Raw genomic sequence first — 22166 nt, 5'->3', positions numbered from 1 at the left:
GCAGTGATGGCAAACCTATGACACGTGTGTCAAAGGTGACACGCGAACTCATTTTTTTGGTTGATTTCTCTTTGTTAAATCACATTTAAATATATAAAATAAATATCAAAAATATAAGTCTTTGTTTTACTATGGTTTCAAATATCAAAAAATTTCTATATGTGACACGGCACCAGAGTTAAGTTAGGGTTTTTCTTTTTTTTTTTTTTAAATGTATTTTATTGATTTTTTACAGAGAGGAAGGGAGAGAGAGAGTTAGAAACATCGGTGAGAGAGAAACATCGATCAGCTGCCTCCTGCACATCTCCCACTGGGGATGTGCCCGCAACCCAGGTACATGCCCTTGACCGGAATCGAACCTGGGACCTTTCAGTCCGCAGGCCGACGCTCTATCCACTGAGCCAAACCGGTTTCGGCAGTTAGGGTTTTTCAAAATGCTGACACGCCAAGCTCAAAAGGTTTGCCATCACTGGTATAGTGCATCTGTTTTCTAACATATTTTATGAGAATAGAATCAGTTTATATAGACATGCAGTCTATGTTCTTGTTTACATATTTCAGTCTCTATCCTACTATCACTTTAAATCACTATAAAACTCTGTGAGGATACTAGAATCAGAAGATCTGGGTTTAATAAAACAAGGGGAAAAAAAAAGATCTGGGTTGGACTCCTAACTTCTTATTTACTAGCTGTGTGAGCTTGGGTGAATTACTCTTTCTCTAATTTGTTCCCTAATGGTAAAATTCTGGAAGAGGGAAACTTTCTATTGTGAAGAATCCAAGATGGGCTTCTCCAGTGAGCCCTCTGTGTTCTTCCGCATGTGCCACTGTGACCTGGGCATTAGGATTTTTAAAACTTCCTATTGACTCTAATGTGAAGCAGACCTTGGGAGCACTGTCTGTGGTCAGCTGTGTGAGGATCTGCTAGTTCTATGTGAGGATCTATGTCATTTGCTCATTCAGGTGTTTTTTGAGAGAATTTTAAATACTAGAAAACAAATTATGTTTTAAACCAGGAATCACAAACTAACATGCCTGCAGGAGCCAGGGAAGCCAAAGTGAGCAGAGGGGACTGCAGCTGTTGTTTAAGAGGGCAGGGGCAACTCTGCTCCAGTTGCTGTTCAGAAATTGTCAGTTCTCTTTCTTTTTCTAGAAATGTTGGAAGTCTATATTTTTATACGACACTTTCCAATTTTCAAATTTTGGGTCAGTAAAACCTATCTGAGGGTCAAATTTGGCTTGGGAGTTGCCATTGTGCAACTCCTGTTTTTAAACTTGATGTTCATAGGACTAGAAGTGTCCTAATCGTGTGTCAACATATGTTAAAGTTGGCATTTTTCATTATATGAGGTCCAGCACCTATATGGGCTTCCCTTAAGCAAGTTTTTGTCTTTGCTGTTTGATGATTCTATAATTTGAGAACCTCAGGCTTTGTTCCAGCAGAGTGTCCCTCACTGAGGGGCTTTGCTCCCATCTCCATTTTGATAATAGAACCCCAGAGTATATTCAGAGAGTAGAAACCTCCTATCAAGACTAGATTTTCACACATATAATGCCAAGTCCCAGAAGTGTCGCTGGAGATATGGGGCAGAGACAGTATTCTCCAGTGCTGGCTTCACTTAGCTAGGATTTGGAATGTGATCACCAGTGGCAATCCCAGTGGAGGGCAGGTTGGAAGGGAAGCAGAGAGGCCCAAACACTTCTGTGTTTCCAGGGAGTACCAAAATCACTAGCAGACTATTTCTCAACTTTGTTCCAGAGCAAAAGTTCTGTTATTCACATGCAAGATGCCTCGAAGTAAAATCAGAATAGTTCATATTCACACTTACATTTGTCTAAGAAATTATTTAACAAAAAAAGCTGAAAAACAATTTATCAGTGATAATGTAATTAGTACACTTGAAAACCTATATAATTTTATTAACCAATGTCAGCCCAATAAACTCAATAAAAAAGAAAAACACTAATGTAATAATGTTAGGATGTCATGACTAAAATACCTGCTTTTGAGGAACACTCTAACTTTCTTTGCTTTTTGGATTATTTTTAGATCATGATGCTGGAGATGGAATCCTGAACCCAGAAGAAGCAAGCATGGTTTCAGAAGAATTAAAATGGGCATCCAGAACTGAAAGTATGAAATTAAGTGGAAGGGAAAGAGAATTAGACAGTTCAGCAAGCAGTTTAAGAACACAAACAAATTCTCAGAAGCTCTGGGAAAATGGCCCTGAATTACCTCCAATTTATAGCTCTTTAGCACCCACTAGTGGACATTTGTTAAGCGACGAGGATAAAACAGAAATAGATGAAAATCAGTTTAGAAAATCTCACAGTCAACCATCACCCCAAATTCAGCCAATGGGAAATGTGGGACCGCTTCATGGTGTCATGCCTGTAAAGTTGTGTCGCAAAGAGTTACGTCAGATTTCTGCCTTGGAACTATCATTACGACGGTCCAGTCTTGGAGTTGGGGTTGGATCTATGGCTGTCGATTCCATTGAAATAGCTAGGAAACCGAGTGACTTAAAAACTTAGGTAGTTATTCACAGAACTTTTAATTTGCTTTTCCATAATTACCAAACACACATTTTCCAAATACTGTCAAGTAATGGAACATTTAAATTTTTCCACTTACAAATTTGTCTAAAATTCTTTTCCAGGCATATTTGAAGAACAAGATAAAGAATAGAATAATAAACTGTATATCCATCAAATGTATATTATTATATAATATAAAAGTATATTACGTAAGTATGTTATAATGCAATAATTATATCTTATAAGTTTGTGACTGTTATTTTCAAATACAAGTTGTTGGGTTTTTTTATTTTAAAATGATCCAGTTAAATATTGCTTATGTCAGAGGGAAAGTCACCTACTGCATATGTATTGACACAGCTAAAAACCTGTGCCAAAATGTAGTCTGGCAACTGGTTAGATTTGTGGATTAAGGTTAATTTATGATCCTTAGAACCCACAGAGGTTGAGTGATCAGTCTTAATTCTTTAAACATGGCCTCTGTTCTTTTTCTGGAATAGTATTTAGAATGTTATAATATTGGTTTGATAATATTATGGAATACATGTTTTCATTTCTTTCCTGTCCTATCTATTCAACATCTCTCTCTCTTTATGCTACTAAAAATGGGAGAAATTAGTGCAGTTCTATGAAACAGGGAAGCAATAATAGAATAACACTAAAGCATTCTAACATTTCAAGGAAAATATATCTGGTTACATGAAATCTATATATATAAAACCCTAAGTGACTGGTTGACCCTTCCACCAGTCACTTTGATGCGCACTGACCACCAGGGGGCAGGTAGACGCTCAACGCAGGAGCTGCCCCCTGGTGGTCAGTCCACTCCCACAGCTGACTGACGGGCGCCAGATGCCAGGCTCACGGCTGGTGAGTGCAGCTGCGGCAGGTCCAGCTGCAGCAGGTGCAACGGGGCTGAGATGAGCGGGAGTGGCGCCCAGCCTGGGCTCGGACTCCTACCTGGCCACCTGCTGTTTCACACACTACTACATTCCTCAGGGGATATTGGACGGCGGTTTCTGCCCGATCCCCACAGACCAGGTTATCAGGCTGAAACCGGCAGTCTGACATCCCCCGAGGGATCCCAGATTGCGGATTGCGAGAAGGGCTCAGGCCAGGCTGCAGGACCCCACAGCAGAAATCTGTGTACCGGGCCTCTAGTACACCTATAAAGCTTGAAGTCGAGCCAGAAGATCTTTAACTAATAATATGATGCACATCATCTGAGAATTTTCTCTACAACCTGTTTAGTCAGGCTTTGCACCCAGACAGGCCAGACTACATTGGGGCTGTAAGTAAGTAAATGAAAATTTTTCTTCAATATTTTTTTGGTCTAAACCTTATATAATAACTTCATTTGGAATTAAGAACTAAACATTAATTTGCCCAACATAATACAGTTTGCACTTTTGCACTATATTTTTCAATCACAGAAAATATCCCGTTATAATGACCGGAGAGATATTTTGTTACTTTTTTACTTATTTGTGATTTTTATTACTTTTCCAAAGTTTCACTTAAAATAAAGTTGTTTCTTTAATGTTTGGGTGGGATGGTAGCAAAAACACCCTTACTTATAGATGCCTACTCAATGAGTCACTCACTTCCTTGCTGACTCGATTTTTTTCTTATCTGGTGCTGCTATTTTTTTCTTTTGCCCCTTTCTCTGTTGCTGTTGAGCCTGACCATCTTACCTAATGCCCAAACTATTACCCTGTGCTCAAAGACTTAATGGTTCCTTTTTTTAGTTTCTAGCCCCTAGGGAATAGGGTCCCCTGGTCCCACAGCTATAGGAAAAGAAAACCAAACCAATACAAACTTCTAAATTGGCGAATATTTTATATATCTCTTAAGCATGGTACTAAAATTCACTTAAATTATGGGTTAGACTTCTGTAGACTTACCTGGGAAATGAACTATAGTTTTATAACATTGGCCCAATGAGAAACTGCTTCAAACAATGAAATTATAAACTATCTTGGAAATTTTGTTTTTAACGGACTATTTGAAGTCAGATTCTGGTTTTAAGTGAGTCTCCTTCTTTTGCCTTTGTTTTGTATGATATATATTTAATGTCTATCCTATGTAATGTGTAAATATATAATGGCAAAATCCAGTGCCTTAACAAAGCATAGCAATTATATATTAAGCAGAAGCCCAGTGCACGAATTTGTGCACGGGTGGGGCCTAGCTGGCCTGCCCTGATCGGGGCTGATCGGGCTGGGCTGGCCTGGGGGAGAGGCCTCGGGCAGTTGGCCTGCCAGCCCCACCCCCTGGTTGAACTCATGGTTGAACTCCTAGTCGAAGGGACAATTTGCATATTAGTCTTTTAATGTATAGGATAAATACATATTTATTAATGAAGGTCCCAATTTTAAATAACTTAGAAATAATTCATGTAAGAATGTATTCTGATACTGGAATCCTGCTTGCCCAAGAAATTGACACATATTTGTTTTATCTGTGGCAATATAAACACATTTTCTGAAAGCCAACTCAAAATAAGAAGTTATATCCAACCAACAGTGATTAGATTTGATAATGCAAATGTGAACTGACTTCTAAATAGCAGAGGTACAGATTTTTCCTTCCTCCAGTTAAACATATATCCTTTCTATGCTATATAAATACACAACACACATATAAATAATATCCTGAATAATACATTCTAGAAGTGAACCTCTTATCATTTTAGTTTAGTTAGTGCCCTCACAAAGGAAAGAAAAATTAGGGCATCTGCTCAAGGCAAGTAAAATTATTTTTTTACAGATATTACTAATAAGTTTTACTTTTTATTTCACATGATTTCTTTAGTTTAAACATTTTATCATTGTGTTTGCCTTTTTGCATGTATATAAAATGTTTATGGTTTTCTTATTGTTGTTCATTATGGGTACCCCCCACCATACCCATACCAGAGCCTTTGAAAGAAGACATGCCTGCATCCAAAAAATACTAGTTCCTTTCCTATCTCCAGAGTGTTATAGGTAACAGTGTTGGAGAATTCTCTAAGTATAGGTAACCATGGGCATAACAACATCAATGAAAAGCTTTTGTGCTTTAATGTTTTTCTTTTGCTAATTGTTTTTTCTTTCTTTTTCTTTTTTGGTCCCATGATTCTTGTTATCTTTATGAACTCAGGGTTCAAGGTGTCAGCTAAAATACACATGGTCTTCATTAAGTGAACTTGATTGCCACTAGCCAATTGGCTTGTTTGTATTGGTCCAGGTCAATAAAGTGATAAATCCTTATTCAAGAATGGGTGTCTTATATGAAAACACACACACACACACACACACACACACACACACACAAACAGGTCTTATGCTAAGTTTTAGAATGAAATGCCCAGGAGTCAAATCCTTAGTGGTTCTATAGCCTACACAAATTCTTATGCATTTAATGCAAGTGTGACGTATTTTGCTCTTTCAATTATTTTCTTAGGCACAAACTTGTGACTTTAAATCACTCGAGTATCGATATGTGAATGTTCGCTGTCTATAATATCTGTAAGCTCATGTCTACAATTCCTCTCTCAACTTCACTGCAATTTTTAAAAACATGCATTATGTATATTTTATTTTTAAAATATTTTTATTGATTTCAGAGAGGAAGAAAGAGGGACAGAGAGATAGAGACTTCAATGATGAAAGAGAATTGTTGATCAGCTGCCTCCTGCATACCCCCTTCTGGGGATTAAGCCCATAACCCGGGCATGTGCTGTGACCAGGAATCAAATCATGACCTCCTGGTTCGTAAGTCAATGCTCAACCACTACGTCACACTGGCCGGGCCATTATGTATATTTTACATTTCAAGTTATTACACCTCTGGCCAGTTAGCTCAGTTGGTTAGAGTGTTGTCCCCAATATGCCAAGATTGTGGGTTTGATCCCTGGTCAAGAAACATAGAAGCAGCAGCAAATGAATGCATAAATACTAGGTGTACCAGTTAATGATGCAGATTTTTTTCAATAGATGGAGTTACACATATGTTAACATACATGGGATTTGATATGTATGCTATTTTGTTGTATTGATAGCAAGCTTCAAAACTTCATATGTCAAATTTGCTGAAGGTGTTAACATCATAGATATTTTTACGCTTAAAAATGTCAAATTTCGTACCAAAAAAAGAGCATTTGCGGGAAGTTTTAATTCATTATTTTGAAGAAAAGTACTGCTGAAAGTTATCATATACTTCGGGAAGCTTATGGTGAACATGCTCCATCTCAAGATACCTGTTAACGCTGGTTTAAACGCTTTAAAAGTGATGATCTCAATGTGAAAGACAATGTCCAGGTCAACCGAAAAAGTTTGAAGACTAAAAATTACAAGCATTATTGGATGAAGATGCATGTCAAACTCAAAAACAACTTGCAGAAAGATGAAACGTTGCTCAGCAAACCATTTCTGATCGTTTACAAGCAATGGGAAAGATTTTAAAGGAAGGAAGATGGTTGCCACATCAACTGAACACAAGACAAATGGAAAGCCAAAAAGTTATCAGTAAAATGTTGCTTCAACGGCACAAAAGAAAGTCTTTTTTGCATCGAATTGTGACTAGCGATGAAAAGTGGATTTATTTTGAGAATCCCAAATGCACAAAATCATGGGTTGATCCAGGTCAACCATCAACATCGACTACAAGGCCAAATTGCTTTGGAAAGAAGACAATGCTCTGCATTTGGTAGGATCAGGAAGGTGTGGTATATTATGAGCTTCTAAAACCAGATGAAACCGTAAATACTGTTCTCTACCGACAACAAATAATTTGAACTATGCTTTAATCATGAAACGACCAGAACGGGCCAGAAGACACGGCAAAGTAATTTTACTTCCTGATGATGCACCATCACACACTTCAAAAACAGTTAAAGACACGTTAAAAGATCTTGCCTGGGAAGTATTAACCCACCCGCTGTATTCAACAAACCTTGCTCCTTCAGATTACCACTTTTTCCAATCGATGGCACACACACTTTCTGAGCAGCACTTCAAAATGTACAAAGAAGTGGAAAATTGGGTCTCTGAATGGTTTGCCTCAAAACAAGAAAAGTTCTATTGGGATGGTATCCACAAATTACTTGAAACATGGGGGAAATGTGTAGCTAGCGATGGACACTACTTTGAATAAAGCACTTTTGATGTTTCTCTTAAAATTATTGTGTTTTCTTTGATTACAAAATCTGCATTATTAACCGATATACCTAGTAAGTGGAACAACAAGTCAATGTTTCTCCTCCCTCCCACTTTCTGTCTCTCTTAAATCAATAAAAATTTGTTTAAAATAAGTTATTACAGGCTATGGGCTGCCTTCACTAGTACTGATAACACATTCTTCTACATTTATATTTTCAAAATTGAAAATAAAGGTGGGAATAAGATCTTTCTTCAATGCATTGGGTATGTTGTATTTTAGAGCTCATATGGGCAGTAGTGTTCAAAGGGTGGGGTAGTGGGATTCTGCCCAACAAGGAAGGAATATTTTATCATTGCCATTGTTTACCTTGATCCTGAAAATAAAAAGCAGATGACTTTTCATAAGGTTTAGTGTTTTTAAATTCTCTACAAACACTGCCCCCCTTATTGTCTGTCCCAGCAATGAGTGCTTCCATTCCTTGCTCTTGGATTGCAGTGCATACATGACACCACATAATGGAATAGTGTTTGATTTTTATAATGACCTTCATGTTGACCCCAAGAATACCCCAATATGGAAGTAATTAGAACAAGATAAACTATAGAAAGCTCAGAAAAACTTGATGTCATAATATTGGCTTTTGATATTCTACATAGCTCTTATTTGCCTCTTTTTTATATTTTTTTCTAGGAATTTCCACAGTGAATTAAGAGAATTGCCACTGAAATGCTAGCAGTGTAACTTAAACCCAAATATACTGAACTAGACTTAGGAATGAGGTTTTTCTGGTAAATTATTACACACAGCTCTACTTAGTTATCTCCATAGTACTTTAAAAGAAAAATACAACAATTTCACATATTTTGTCATAATGAGCAAAATCTTTATATTCCCAAGGAACAAAACCACAACAAAAGAGTAGAAAACATTTAAGAATGTACATTTATGTTTGTTGGAAATTTAAAGCTATTATTAGTTAATACCTGTGTAATTAAAGTAGAACAAAAGAAAAAAAGTAGAATGAAATGTTCTTTGAAATAATATTCATATACTGTATTGAGTTTTCAAGCTTATTACAGTACACACAAAGCAAAGTATAATTTTTCAAGTCCAAAATGGTCAATGTTAGAAGTTATTTAATCTGAGGGGGCTTTTAAAAGAACTACTTTTCTGACCCCCAAACCCTCTCCAATTACCAACAACAAATTATAGGCAAATTATAGCTTTACTTACCCCTCAGTCCCCACAGTGTTCTAGGATTCTAATAGCTCTGATAAGAAAAGATAAAGAGATTTATTTTAAAGCATTTCATAGATCAGCAAAGAATTTTTAAAAATATTTTGAGCAAATATATTTTCTCTGACAATAGCGCTGAAACATCTTCAATCTTTGGCTATTTCTATTGATTGTTTACAGAGAGGAAGGGAGAGGGGTAGAGAGCTAGAAACATCAATGAGAGAGAAACATCCATCAACTGCCTCCTGCACACCCCCCACAGGGGATGTGCCTCAACCATGGTACATGCCCTTGACGGGAATCGAACCTGGGACCCTTCAGTACGCAGGCTGACGCTCTATTCACTGAGCCAAACCAGTCAGGGCCTTTGGCTATTTCTAAACCCTAAAGAATACTCTTAGGTAGTAGTACTGATTTTGCCATTTGAAATATACATCCCGGTTTTTTATATTGGTTCCTCTTCCTGAGATTACTATTAATTCAGGATTATATGAAAAGAAGCTGCTATAAGCAGAATATAAAAGGAAAATGTGGAACCATTCAATAGAAAATGATAAACAGTTTTGGATAAATTCCAACAACCATAACATAGACCAAAGTAAATAAGACTTTAGTGATTTTACCATTGAAGAACCACAAATAGCATGCCAAAACAAACATTGTATGCATTAATTGACAGGATTTATCTTTATAAAGCAACTAGAGGCCTGATGCACGAAATTGGTGCAAGGGGCTCTGCCCTTGCAGCCCCGGCTTCGTCCGGAAGGTAGTCCGGAAGGTTGTTCAGCTGTCTGGTCTAATCAGCATATTACACTTTTATTATTATAGATACTTAACTATTTTGCTTAGTTAGTTCTTTTATAAGTATAAAAATTGCCAAACTTTTGTTGTTACTTTCTAGCATTTCTTTTTCTAGATAGGAAGAGTGGGAACCAGGCAAGGTATTTTTATACTGAGGGGTCAATCACCATTTAAAATTCCCATTACCTGGGTATTGGGAAGCATCTGAACTAAGTCTATATGTTGCCCTGGACCATTTCCCAGCTAGCACCAGGTGACTGGAAAATGACCAGAATGACCCAGGTTATAATCTTAATGGAATACATTAAATAATGATATTTTCTAAAATACCAAACAGACCTTTCTTTAAAAAAAAACGTTATGAATAACTTTCTTGCATTTAAAATAAAAATCTTAGTTTTCAAATGCAACTCAAAGTAATCTATAATAATAAAAGCATAATATGCTAATTAGACTGGATGTCTTTCTGGACGACAACTTTCTGGATGAAACCAGGGCTGCGAGGGCAGAGCCCCTTGCATGAATTTTGTGCATCAGGCCTCTAATTATTTAATAAATTAATTGGGAAGGAAATTGCTATTTTTACTACATGGGAAATAGACTTTTGCTTTATCAAATACATGAAAGCACTTTGAAAATTAAAATATATATATATTTTTAAAAATATATATTTTATTGATTTTTTACAGAGAGGAAGGGAGAGAGATAGAGAGTTAGAAACATTGATGAGAGAGAAACATTGATCAGCTGCCTCCTGCACATCTCCCACTGGGGATGTGCCCACAACCCAGGTACATGCCCTTGACCGGAATCGAACCTGGGACCCTTCAGTCTGCAGGCTGACGCTTTATCCACTGTGCCAAACCGGTTTTGGCTAAAGTATATTTATAATGGAATAAATATAGTAGGTTTTCTAGAGAGTTGGGTGTCAAAATGAGATAACTTTTTAGTACATACGTGATTGTTTTATATATATCATAAAACTTTAAAACAAATTCTTAGAGTTTTAGCTCTATATGTCAGCAACAATAGAAATAACAGTATTCTCTGAGAAGTTTTTTTTTTTTTCTGGGAAGTCTTATGTGAATTATATTCTCACAAGAAAATATCTCAAAGACTTGGCTGAGTATTTTTAGAGTCATAAGAAGTGCTTTATGACTTTCTTTGATTTGTGAATAAAAGAATATGCCTGGCTGGCATGGTTTAGTGGTTGAGTGTGGACCTATGAATCAGAAGGTCAGTGTTGGATTCCTGGTCAGGGCACATGCCTGGTTGTGGGCTACATCCCCAGTGTGGGGCGAATAGGAGGCAGCCAATCAATGATTCTTTCTCATCATTGATGTTTCTATCTCTCTCTCCCTCTCTGAAATTAAAAAAAGAGAATGTTTTAGTGATTTTAAATACACACATATTATTAATTTCAGAGAGGAAGGGAGAGGGAGAGAGAGATGAAACATCAATGATGAGAGAATTACCAATTGGCTACCTTCTGCAGGCCCATGACTGGGAAATTGAGCCCACAACCTGGGCATATGCCTCAAATGGAATCATGACCTCCTGGTTCATTGTTCAATGTTCAACCACTGAGCCATGCCAGGCAGACTTTAGGGGGTTTTTAACCATCAGCTTTTGGCTATTTGTTACTTATTTCTTTAGTAACAATTACCAAATTTGTGAACCAAAAAGAATGGTTTCCATAAGTTAATTACTAAGATATTGAAAACTTTATTTTTCTCTCCTTAAGGAAATTGTAAAACAGTAAGTTGATTTTTTTGGTACGTGTATAGTTATGGGATCAAATTAACAGAAAAGTCAGTCTTTGACAGTTGATTCTCTTAGCTACTATATACAAGAAGTATATTAATAGAATTAAATCTGACATTACCATGGTGGTCTCTCCTTTATAAGCATCCTGAGACAAGCTCATTCTCCTTAGTTTGCAAATATCTGCCAATATTAAGGAATAAGTTGTCACTTTAGATCAAAGCATCCATGACTTGTATAGCCAAGAAATCAAAGAGAAAGCAAAGACTGTAAGAGTAATAGAACCTACAGTGCTAAGTATTCTACTGGATTGTGAACAAATAAATCTGAGAGGAACACTACTAACAATAGTTTTTCTGGAAGAAGTTACCTTCAGTAGTGCTGAGATCCTCTTAGTAAGATTTATAAAAAGTTCACTATCTCCCATAAAGAGGGAAATTATATGTTAAGAACTGATTATGCCAGTTTAATTGGCCAGGTCCAACTTGAGTTGTAAAAGTTCATTATGCAGTATAATAGAAGTTCCTTACCAGATCTATGATTTGCAAATATTTTCTCCCATCCTGTGGGTTGTCTTTTCACTTAAAAAAAAATTTTTTTTCTTTTTTATTGATTTCAGAGAGGAAGAGAGAGGGATAGAGAAAGAGACATGAGCCATCAATGATGAGAGAGAATCATTGATCAGCTGCCTCCTGCATGCCCCACATGGGGAATCAAACCCACAACCTGGGCAGGAATCGAACCATAGGTCAACTTCCTGTTGCATGGGTCAAAGCTCAACCACTGAGCAACACCGGCCAGGCTTTACTTTTTTGACAGTGTCCTTTGCACTGCAAAAGTTTTTAAATTGGATGTAATCTTATTTTTTTTTTTGATGATTTGTGCTTTAGTTGTCATATCTAAGAAACCATTACTTAATCAATCTAATATCATGCAGATTTACATCTATATTTTCTTTTAAGAGTTTTATAGTTTTAGTTCTTATATTTATGTCTTGGGTCAACTTGGAGTTAATTTTATATATTAAGAATTAGTTCTTCTTAATATTAGTAGTATTAGTATCTACATCTTAGTATTACTGTGGGATATTTGATGGTCAGTATTAAATTTGGTGAATTAAAAACAATGCTATAATTTTCCTTCTCACCATTAATTTTTGAAAGATATGCAATTTTTAATTTTTTTCAAGGTGACAATATCTGATTTCAGAGTCAAATAATTACAAGGGTCGTAATAAACAGAAGGCCCTGTTCCATCTGTCATCACTGATAACTGCTTCCCAAAGGAAAAACTGTTGTTCTGCTACTTAATTCCACATTTCTAAAGAGCGCGTTTCTATTGCCATGTCTTAGTTTTTCAGTTTAGCCATTTTATGCCATTTACTAATTTCCCAATATGTTTATGTGACATTATTAAGTATTGATTATGTATATTTTAATGTCTATTATGTATTATCCACAAAATCCCACGTTATCATATCAGTCAGGAGAGGTTAATTATGCCACATTAACAAAATTCCACAAAACCCTCAGCAGACTGCGACAATAAAGGTTTACTTGTCATTCACACTGCATGCCCAGTGGCAGCTCAGCTTGTAGTTCTGTTCTATGGTGTCTTCACTCAGGACTCAGATGGCCAGAGGCAGCCCATCTTGTGGCAGGGGCAGAGACATGGCTCCTGAAGCTTCGGCCTGGAAGGGACACATTGAGTTGTGCCCCTATTTCATTGGCCACAGCAATTCACACTGCCAGGTCTGTCATCAATAGGGCAGGGAAGTATAATTCTCCTCCAGAGAGGCACCATCAGGTGTTCTTAAAACAATCATACAGTGTACCTGTAGTTTATAATCTCCTCTTTCTTGGGTTTGCTTAGTTTTCTTTATACCTATCATCATTTCATCTTTATATGTTCATAAGGTTCAAACACAGGCCATTGATCAGTTCTGATTTTTTTCCCCCTTGGAGACATCCCCTCTAGAGCCCTCCATCCTTTATCAGAACAAACTGGTTGCTCTAAAGACCTGCTACATAGCTGTCATCCTGGAACTTCCCTTCACTGTCATCCCAGGGGAGAGAGAGACAGAGAGACATAGAGAGAGACACACACACATCAATGTGTGAGAGAAACATTGATCAGTTGCTTTCTGTAAGCACCCAGGGGATCGAACCTACAACCTGGGTATGTGCCCTGACTGGGAATTAAACCCACCACCTTTTGGTGTATGGGATGATGCTCCAACCAACTGAGCCACATCGGCCAGGGCCCAGGAATTCTTTTTGTTTCTTCTGTCAGAGCTCCTGTTTACCAGGCCCTATGTGTTTGTTTCTTAGTTTACACCCTTATTTTGGTGGAATACCTCTCTCCTGTAGCTTCATTAGCATTAAAACTTTTGAGAATTGTTTTCATTTTGACATCTTTTTCTGTTCTCTGCATTGGCTCTATTTCCTTGGTTTCTTCTCTTTCAGTCTGCAGGCTGACGCTCTATCCACTGAGCCAAACCGGTTAGGGCTTGGTTTCTTCTCTTATTTCTATTTTCTTCCTTCATGAAAGAAAGAGGGTTTCTTCAACTATCTGGTGGTCCTTGACTATACACCCACATTTAAGAATGAGATAATAAATAGTTGATTAGAGCCTCTGTTGATATGGGCAGGGCTTGTCTACTGTTGGGCTTCACTATAAAGAGACAGGTGACAAGCCACATTCTCCATTATAAGACCCTCAAAGTCAATATTTGTAGGCCTTTTCTCTTGGACCAGCTACTTTTCCCCTAAGAGGAAGCTTAAGATCCCAGCATTCTAGCATCTGAATGAAGCTGGGGTTATGGCTTACAATTCAATATACACAACTTCATTAATTCAGCTTTTCTGTGGAGAGAGCCATCCCTGTCTTCAGCCCTGCCTGATGTCCAGGGGAGTTCTGAGTCTGCCTCTCCAGAGATGAACCCTCCCATCCTCTGCTGAGTTAAGGCAGCATGGAATGGAGAAGGGATTAGGGGAAATGAAGGATCTGACTTCTTTATAAAACTTTCATAATGAATTGTGGTTTGTAGCCCACTCTATGTCTGCTTTCAGAGGTGTGGCAGTTCCAGTTTCAGACCTTTCCAGGTTCTGTGATGTAAACAGGTTCACCTGGCTGGCTCTACCTCCTCCCAAAAGCTTAGGTATTCCCTTTCGTGGTTTGGGTAAGTCAGTTATCACTCAACCATCTGCTGTCCATGTTCCTAAGTTTTGTCGACATCCTTCTTCAGCAGAAATCTCTCTTCCTATTTGCTTTGTCTTTTTTTTAAAATATATTTTATTGATTTTTTACAGAGAGGAAAGGAGAGAGATAGTGAGTCAGAAACATCAATGAGAGAGAAACATTGATCAGCCGCCTCCTGCACATCCCCCCTGGGGATGTGCCTGAAACCCAGGTACAGGCCCTTGACTGGAATCGAACCTGGGACCTTTCAGTCCATAGGCCGACAATCTATCCACTGAGCCAAACCGGTTTTGGCTATTTGCTTTGTGTTAATGGGTTTATACCTTTTTATTCCTTCACTGTCATTTTAGTGAGGGATCTGGAGTGGAGAAAAACGTGTGTTCAATGCACCATGTTTAACCAGAAGTCTCCTTACTATTAGGTCCTAACATTATAGATGTAATGAAATTAACATATTTTTTGAGGAGAACCAAGATGGCGGCATAGGTTAACGCCGGAGTTTGCTGCTTTGAACAACTACTTCAAAAGTGAAACTAGAACACGGAACGGACATCGCCCAGAACCACAGGAATGCTGGCTGAGTGGAAGTCCTACAACTAGGAGGAAAGAGAAACGCATACGGACACTCAGAGGAGGCGCAGTGCTGAAGTCAAATTCTGAGGTGCGGAGCGCGAGGAGCGGGCTGGCGGCGGAGGGCACGGTTGTTGTTTTCAATCGGGAGGGAGTCGCAGACTCTGAGCTCCAGATCCGGGCGAGTCTTTAGGGACCCAGACTCAAACGGGAGAAGCGGGACTGTCTGGCTTCGGTCAGAGCGAGTGCAGCTTTCTCTCCGAGCTTTGCAGCGGGTGCTGGGACTCAGAGAGGCAGAGCCCCTCGGGACAGGACTGAGAGCCGCCATAACTGCTCTCTCTGGCCCACCCTGTTGATCCTGTGCGACCCGCCCTGCCCACGCCCTGCACAGAGGCATTTGCCGGATAGCCTCAGGCAAAGGCTAGATTAGCACCTCCCTAGAGGACAGAAGTTCTCTCACTGCTGACACAGTTGATTCTCATTGCCACTTGGCCTGGAGGTCAAACCCTCCCTGGAATTAGCTACAACAATCAAGATTTATCTATAAGACTGATAACAAAGACCACTAGGGGGTGCACCAAGGAAGCATAACAAAATGCGGAGACAAAGAAACAGGACAAAATTGTCAATGGAAGAAATAGAGTTCAGAACCACACTTTTAAGGTCTCTCAAGAACTGTTTAGAAGCTGCCGATAAACTTAATGAGATCTACACGAAAACTAATAAGACCCTCGATCTTATATTGGGGAACCAACTAGAAATTAAGCACACACGGACTGAAATAACGAATATTATACAGACGCCCGACAGCAGACCAGAGGAGCGCAAGAATCAAGTCAATGATTTGAAATGCGAGGAAGCAAAAAACATCCAACCGGAAAAGCAAAATGAAAAAAGAATCCAAAAATGCGAGGATAGTGTAAGGAGCCTCTGGGACAGCTTCAAGCGTACCAACATCAGAATTATAGGGGTGCCAGAAGATGAGAGAGACCAAGATATTGAAAACCTATTTGAAGAAATAATGACAGAAAACTTCCCCCACCTGGTGAAAGAAATGGACTTACAGGTCCAAGAAGCGCGGAGAACCCCAAACAAAAGGAATCCAAAGAGGACCACACCAAGACACATCATAATTAAAATGCCAAGAGCAAAAGATAAAGAGAGAATCTTAAAAACAGCAAGAGAAAGAAACTCAGTTACCTACAAGGGAATACCCATACGACTGTCAGCTGATTTCTCAACAGAAACTTTGCAGGCCAGAAGGGAGTGGCAAGAAATATTCAAAGTGATGAATACCAAGAACCTACAACCAAGATTACTTTATCCAGCAAAGCTATCATTCAGAATTGAAGGTCAGATAAAGAGCTTCACAGATAAGGAAAAGCTAAAGGAGTTCATCACCACCAAACCAGGATTATATGAAATGCTGAAAGGTATCCTTTAAGAAGAGGAAGAGGAAGAAAAAGGTAAAGATACAAATTATGAACAACAAATATGCATCTATCAACAAGTGAATCTAAGAATCAAGTGAATAAATAGTCTGATGAACAGAATGAACTGTTGATTATAATAGAATCAGGGACATAGAAAGGGAATGGACTGACTATTCTCGGGGGGGAAAGGGGTGTGGGAGATGTGGGAAGAGACTGGACAAAAATCGTGCACCTATGGATGAGGACAGTGGGTGGGGAGTGAGGGCGGAGGGTGGGGCGGGAACTGGGAGGAGGGGAGTTATGGGGGGGAAAAAAAGAGGAACAAATGTAATAATCTGAACAATAAAGATTTAATTTAAAAAAAAAAAAAAAAAAGAAATTAACATATTTTTTAAGTAGGAAAAGTCCAAGTATACTTATAGGCAATTCCATAAGAATAAGTACAACAATAGAATAACTATAGCTAACTCTACTGAGTACTTATATGTGCTAAGCAGTCTTTAAAAAATTTTTAAATATGGTTTTTCATTCATTTTTAGAGAGAGAGGAAGGGAGAGGGAGAGAGAAACATGGATTGGTTGCCTCCTGTATCGCCTTAATCAGGGACTAAACCTGAAACCTGGGTATATGCCCTGACCAGGAATTGAACTGGTGACCTTACAGTACACAGGATAATCTTTAATCAACCATGTCACACTGGCCAGGGCGTATGTGCTAAGCAGTCTTTAAGTGCTTATATGTATGATAAATATTACATTTTATCCGCACCATAACCCCATAGGATAGGTGCTTTGATTCAACCCCTTGCAGTCTGACATCAGAGTCTCTACACTATACAATATGATACTTCATTTTCTAAACTACAGGTAATCTTAATATTTTTAATGTCAGGTTTCTAGTTAATCCCTGTTTATTAAGTTATATCTAAAGTTTTCATGCAGATTTTGAACATTTACCAGACATCATTTGATGTGGCAAAGCTAGCATCACTTTTGACACATTTTTTGAAAGTAATCATTGGAGGCAGAACAGTAGTCTATGACACATTTTAAAGCACAGTCATTTAAACTGGGAAGCCTGGCATGTGTTTGCTTTATAATACAGACATATGGGTACTTCCTCTTAAAGAAAGCAGTTACCATCTGCAATCTGAGAGGTCAAAGAGAAGCAATTAGAAACCCCACATTAGTACAATAAAACTTTAAAGTGCCTGTTTAAATGAAAACTCTTATCATCAAAGAGTCGAACATATTAAGTTACTGATGGCCTTGAACGCCCTGATTCAGATCATTTAACCCCTCATTCTTTGAAGATTTTAGTACCAGACTCATTATCACTCCCTCCAAGGCTATTCACCACTCCAAGGCTACTTACTATACCTCCAGTGGATAATTCTTTGTGATACCCCTTCCTGCCTCTCAGTTCCTTGACTACGACTCTTCAGATGATTTGTGCCCCCTGCTAATTGCAGCTTCCTACTTTCACAATCATTTCCTACACCTTGACATTACTGGTAACTACAGCCCCTCTTCTAATTTTAATTTCAAGCCTCCGGCTCTCCAACCCATCTCTTATGTTTTCAGCTCATTCTCTGAATTTATATCTTGCTCACATAATAATCCAGAATGGGTGTTCCAGGTCAGAAGGCAGCTCTCCTTCATCCAGGCACCTTCTTCCTTGTGGCTCTGTCAATCTGGGCAGTTTGTAGTCACCTGCATAATCCAGCTGGCAGAAAGAGAAAAAAATGCATGAACAAGCACACTGGCTGGCAATGGCAGACATCATTTCTGTTCACATTTCACTAGCAACAACTTAAAGCCTGACCATACCTAACTGAAAGAGAGGCTGAAAAAACACACAAAAACAAACAAACAAACAAACAAACAAGACTGTGTGCCCAGGAAGGAGAATTGTGATGGACAATTAGCAATCTGCCAAAATGATCTTGCTCTCTATTTCGCCGAGAAAATAGAAATAACTAGAAAAGAACTACTTTGTTCTGCTATCAAATCCACAAACCTACTTCAATATGTCCTATATAGGTGGGCATGGAGCGGGGAGGGGATTAGATTTCTAGGCTGTCCCTGATCACAAAGGGGCAGTTTCCAAGCTTTTAGAACATGGTCCTAGAAACTACACACTCAATCACAAAATTGAAACATACCTTCCTTCCTTGCACTTTTCAATCTTTGTGGAAGGAAACTCCTTCCTTCCCCTGCTTTTGTGAATGGCCAATTTACCTTGATTTGGAGATTTTGCATTATCTTAGTTCTCCTCCCTCTTTCTTTGCTGGCTTCTCTCATCTAGATTAGATCCCCCCTTAAAAAAAAAACTTATTTGTTGTTGACACTGGCTTCTCTCATCTAGGTCAGAACTTCTCAAACTTTAATGTGATACAAATCACTTGGGGTTCTTGTTAAGATTCAGCAAGTCTGGGGTGGGGAAGGCTGAGATTTCTAACAAACTCCCTGGTGATGCCATTGCCTCTGAGCTATTGACCACACTTTGAGTAACCAGGTTCTAAAGAGGATGTTCTCTAAGATTCTGCCCTTTGTTTTATTCTTTTTGTCACAGTGATATAACTGTAGGCTGATAACTTCCTTATTTTCTAGTTCAATCTATATATATATATATATATATATATATATATATATATATATATATATATAACATATATATACACACACACACACACACACACACACATATATTTATTTCAGAGAGGAAGGAAGAGGGAGAGAGGAATAGAAACATCGATGATGAGAATCACTGATTGGCTGCCTCCTGCATACCCTCTACTGGGGATCGAACCCACAACCCTGGCATGTGCCCTGACGGGGAATCAAACCTTGACCTCCTGGTTCATAGGTCCACACTCAACCACTGAGCCATGCCGGCCAGGTGTCTCTTTCCCATATTTTAAAACCTTTATATTTAACTTCTTAGTGTCCACCTCTATCTGGCTGACTTTCAAACCTTTAAAATGGCCAAATCTAAATGAACAAAATAGATCCAGAGACATAGAAACATAGAACAGACTGCAGAACCTCAGAGGGAAGAAAAGCGGGGGTTGGGGGTGTGGGGGGGGGGGCGTGGAGGGGGCAGGATGAGTGGGTGGGAAGAGATCAAAGAACTTGTATGCACATATGCATAACCCTTGGACAAGACAATAAGGGTGGTGAAGGCCTGGGGCTGGCAGTGCGGGAGAGTAGGAGAGGGCAATGAGGGAAAAGAGGGGACATATGTTAATACTTTCAACAATGAAGATTTTATTAAAAAATATATATATATAAAGCAATTTTTACTCCTATTTCTTTTCTATGATTATCTACAAAGTCAAAACCTCTTCCCTATCTTGACTTTTCTTTTTCTTCTTCATATTATGCTTTCATGCCATCCCCTCTTGCTATAAATCCACTTAATTGCTAAATCCTGTAGATTCTGCTTCCACGTCATCTTTAAACTATGCTCTTTTAAATTCCTCCTGAGCTGCTTTTAGTTCAGACTCATCATTACTTTTCACCTGGCTTACTGCAGGTTCATCTGGCAGTTTTTCCACCTCTAATTTAAAAAAATGTATTTTTGCCGAAACCGGTTTGGCTCAGTGGATAGAGCGTCAGCCTGCGGACTGAAAGGTCCCGGGTTCGATTCCGGTCAAGGGCATGTGCCTGAGTTGCGGGCACTTCCCCAGTGGGGGATGTGCAGGAGGCAGCTGATCGATGTTTCTCTCTCATCGATGTTTCTAGCTCTCTGACTCTCTCCCTTCCTCTCTGTAAAAAATCAATAAAATATATTTTAAAAAAAAAACAACTGAGGATTTTATAAAAAAAAATGTATTTTTATTGATTTCTGAGAGGGAGAGGGAGAGGGAAAGGGGGGAGAGAGAGAGAGAGAGAGAGAGAGAGAGAGAGAGAGAGAGAGAGAGAGAGAGAGAGAGAAACATCACTGATTAAAGAGAATCATTGATCAGTTGCTTCCTACACCCCCTACTGGGGATCTGAGCCTGAGACCCAGGCATATGCCCTGACTGTGAGGTCCTGGTTCACAGGTCCACACTCAACCACTGAGCCACACCGGCAGGGCCCACCGCTAATCTATATAAAAGGCTAATATGCAAAGTGTCCCCTGGGGAGTTTGACCAGGAGACCAGGCCCTGGCTGGCAGCAGGAAGGCCCCGATGGGCCCTGATCGCGGGCCAGGCCTAGGAACCCTACCCAAGCATGAATTTCGTGCACCGGGCCTCTGGTTTTTGTATACATTCACGGATGGAAGAAAAGCTGATCTTTGCTTCCCCCAAACTTTGAAAGCACAAAGACTAAAAATACAGAATTAAGTACAAATTCATCTACTTGCCACCTCAGGCCCCATTCTCCTGGCCTCTGCCGCTTCTCAACATGCCCTAGGGTCTTCCCGTTTGCTTTTTCCTGAACACTCTCACTAAGTCACCTTACAAGTTCTCCAGCCACCCCTTCTCGCCATAGAGCCGTCCTCATCTCCTTCCCCGTCCCTCAAAGGCCTTCTCCATGCTGCCTTTCCCATACCCGGCAGGCCGTGAGCAGTTCCTTCGTCTTCCGCAGTACTCTGTATTTTTCTCTCATGGTGTGTCTTTTATGGGTTTCATCTTTGTTTTATTCCTTACTCTCTGAAGGAAGGGATGGCATCTTCAACTGCCCCCTCTACCCTTGCAGCATCTTACCGAGAAGGGCGTGTGTGTCTCCCATTAGTGATTTAGGGAGATAATGTGATGCAACGGTAAGCCCTCCGGAATTTTGAAGGCAGCACAGCTTCAAATTCCGGCTTTTCCATTGATTAGTTTGAGGCTTTGGGTGAGTCACGTAATTCGGCTTGTAAAATGAGGACATTGCTACCTGACAGAGCACCGAGGGAGACAGCGTGGAAGCGCTTTGTTAACTCCGCGGAGAAACCAGCCATGTCCGCTATTTTCCTCACGGAGACCCGACGCAGCCTCGCCATTCACAGCCGGGCGTGCAGGACCATCCCCCCTCGCTCCCTGAGGAGCGAGACCCGAGCGGCGGGGAACCGGGCCCCCAGGTGCCGCGGCCCCCTCCCCCTCCCGGCGCCGCTGACCGCGCTCCGCGAGGCCGGCGCAGCCGCCCCCCTGCGGGGAAACGGCCTGAGGTCCCGCTCCCTGGGGAGGCCTCCTCGTCCCACCCGCCCCGGAGAGCCCGGCTCTGGCGGTCACCCCTCAGACCGCGGCGCCGCCGCCGACCGGAGCCGTTTGGACCCTGCCCGGCCCCCGTAGCGCCCCTTCTCCAGCAGGTGGTTCTGGTCCTCTCCCCCGACTCGGGGCGCTCGCGTCACCCGCGAACCTCTACCCACGCGCCGGCGCCGCAACCAACCGAGAAAATAAACAAACCCCCGCGCGCGGCGGCCGGCGCCAGGCCCCGCCCCCGCCCCGCCCCGCCCCGCCCCGCGGCTCTCACGCCGCCCCCGCCGTCGGGACTTCCCTCCCGCTCTCGG

At 40.1% G+C, this 22166-nt stretch overlaps 1 protein-coding gene across 4 annotated transcripts in view; it reads left to right on the top strand.

The window, feature by feature from the left end:
• The window catches only part of KIF27 (kinesin family member 27), a 76323-nt gene extending 68246 nt beyond the window's left edge, over nt 1–8077 (top strand). For all 4 annotated transcript variants that reach the window (XM_059657024.1, XM_059657025.1, XM_059657023.1 and 1 more), the window contains one exon: nt 2051–8077. In XM_059657024.1, the coding sequence (XP_059513007.1) occupies nt 2051–2535 (485 nt within the window). In that variant the 3' untranslated portion in view covers nt 2536–8077. The remainder of the gene's footprint in view (nt 1–2050) is intronic.
• Nucleotides 8078–22166: the final 14089 nt, after the last annotated feature.

Source organism: Myotis daubentonii, chromosome 11, assembly GCF_963259705.1.
Source record: "Myotis daubentonii chromosome 11, mMyoDau2.1, whole genome shotgun sequence".
Lineage (NCBI taxonomy): Eukaryota > Metazoa > Chordata > Mammalia > Chiroptera > Vespertilionidae > Myotis > Myotis daubentonii.
The sequence above is the reverse complement of the archived record's forward strand: the minus strand, read 5'-3'. Positions and strand labels throughout refer to the sequence as shown.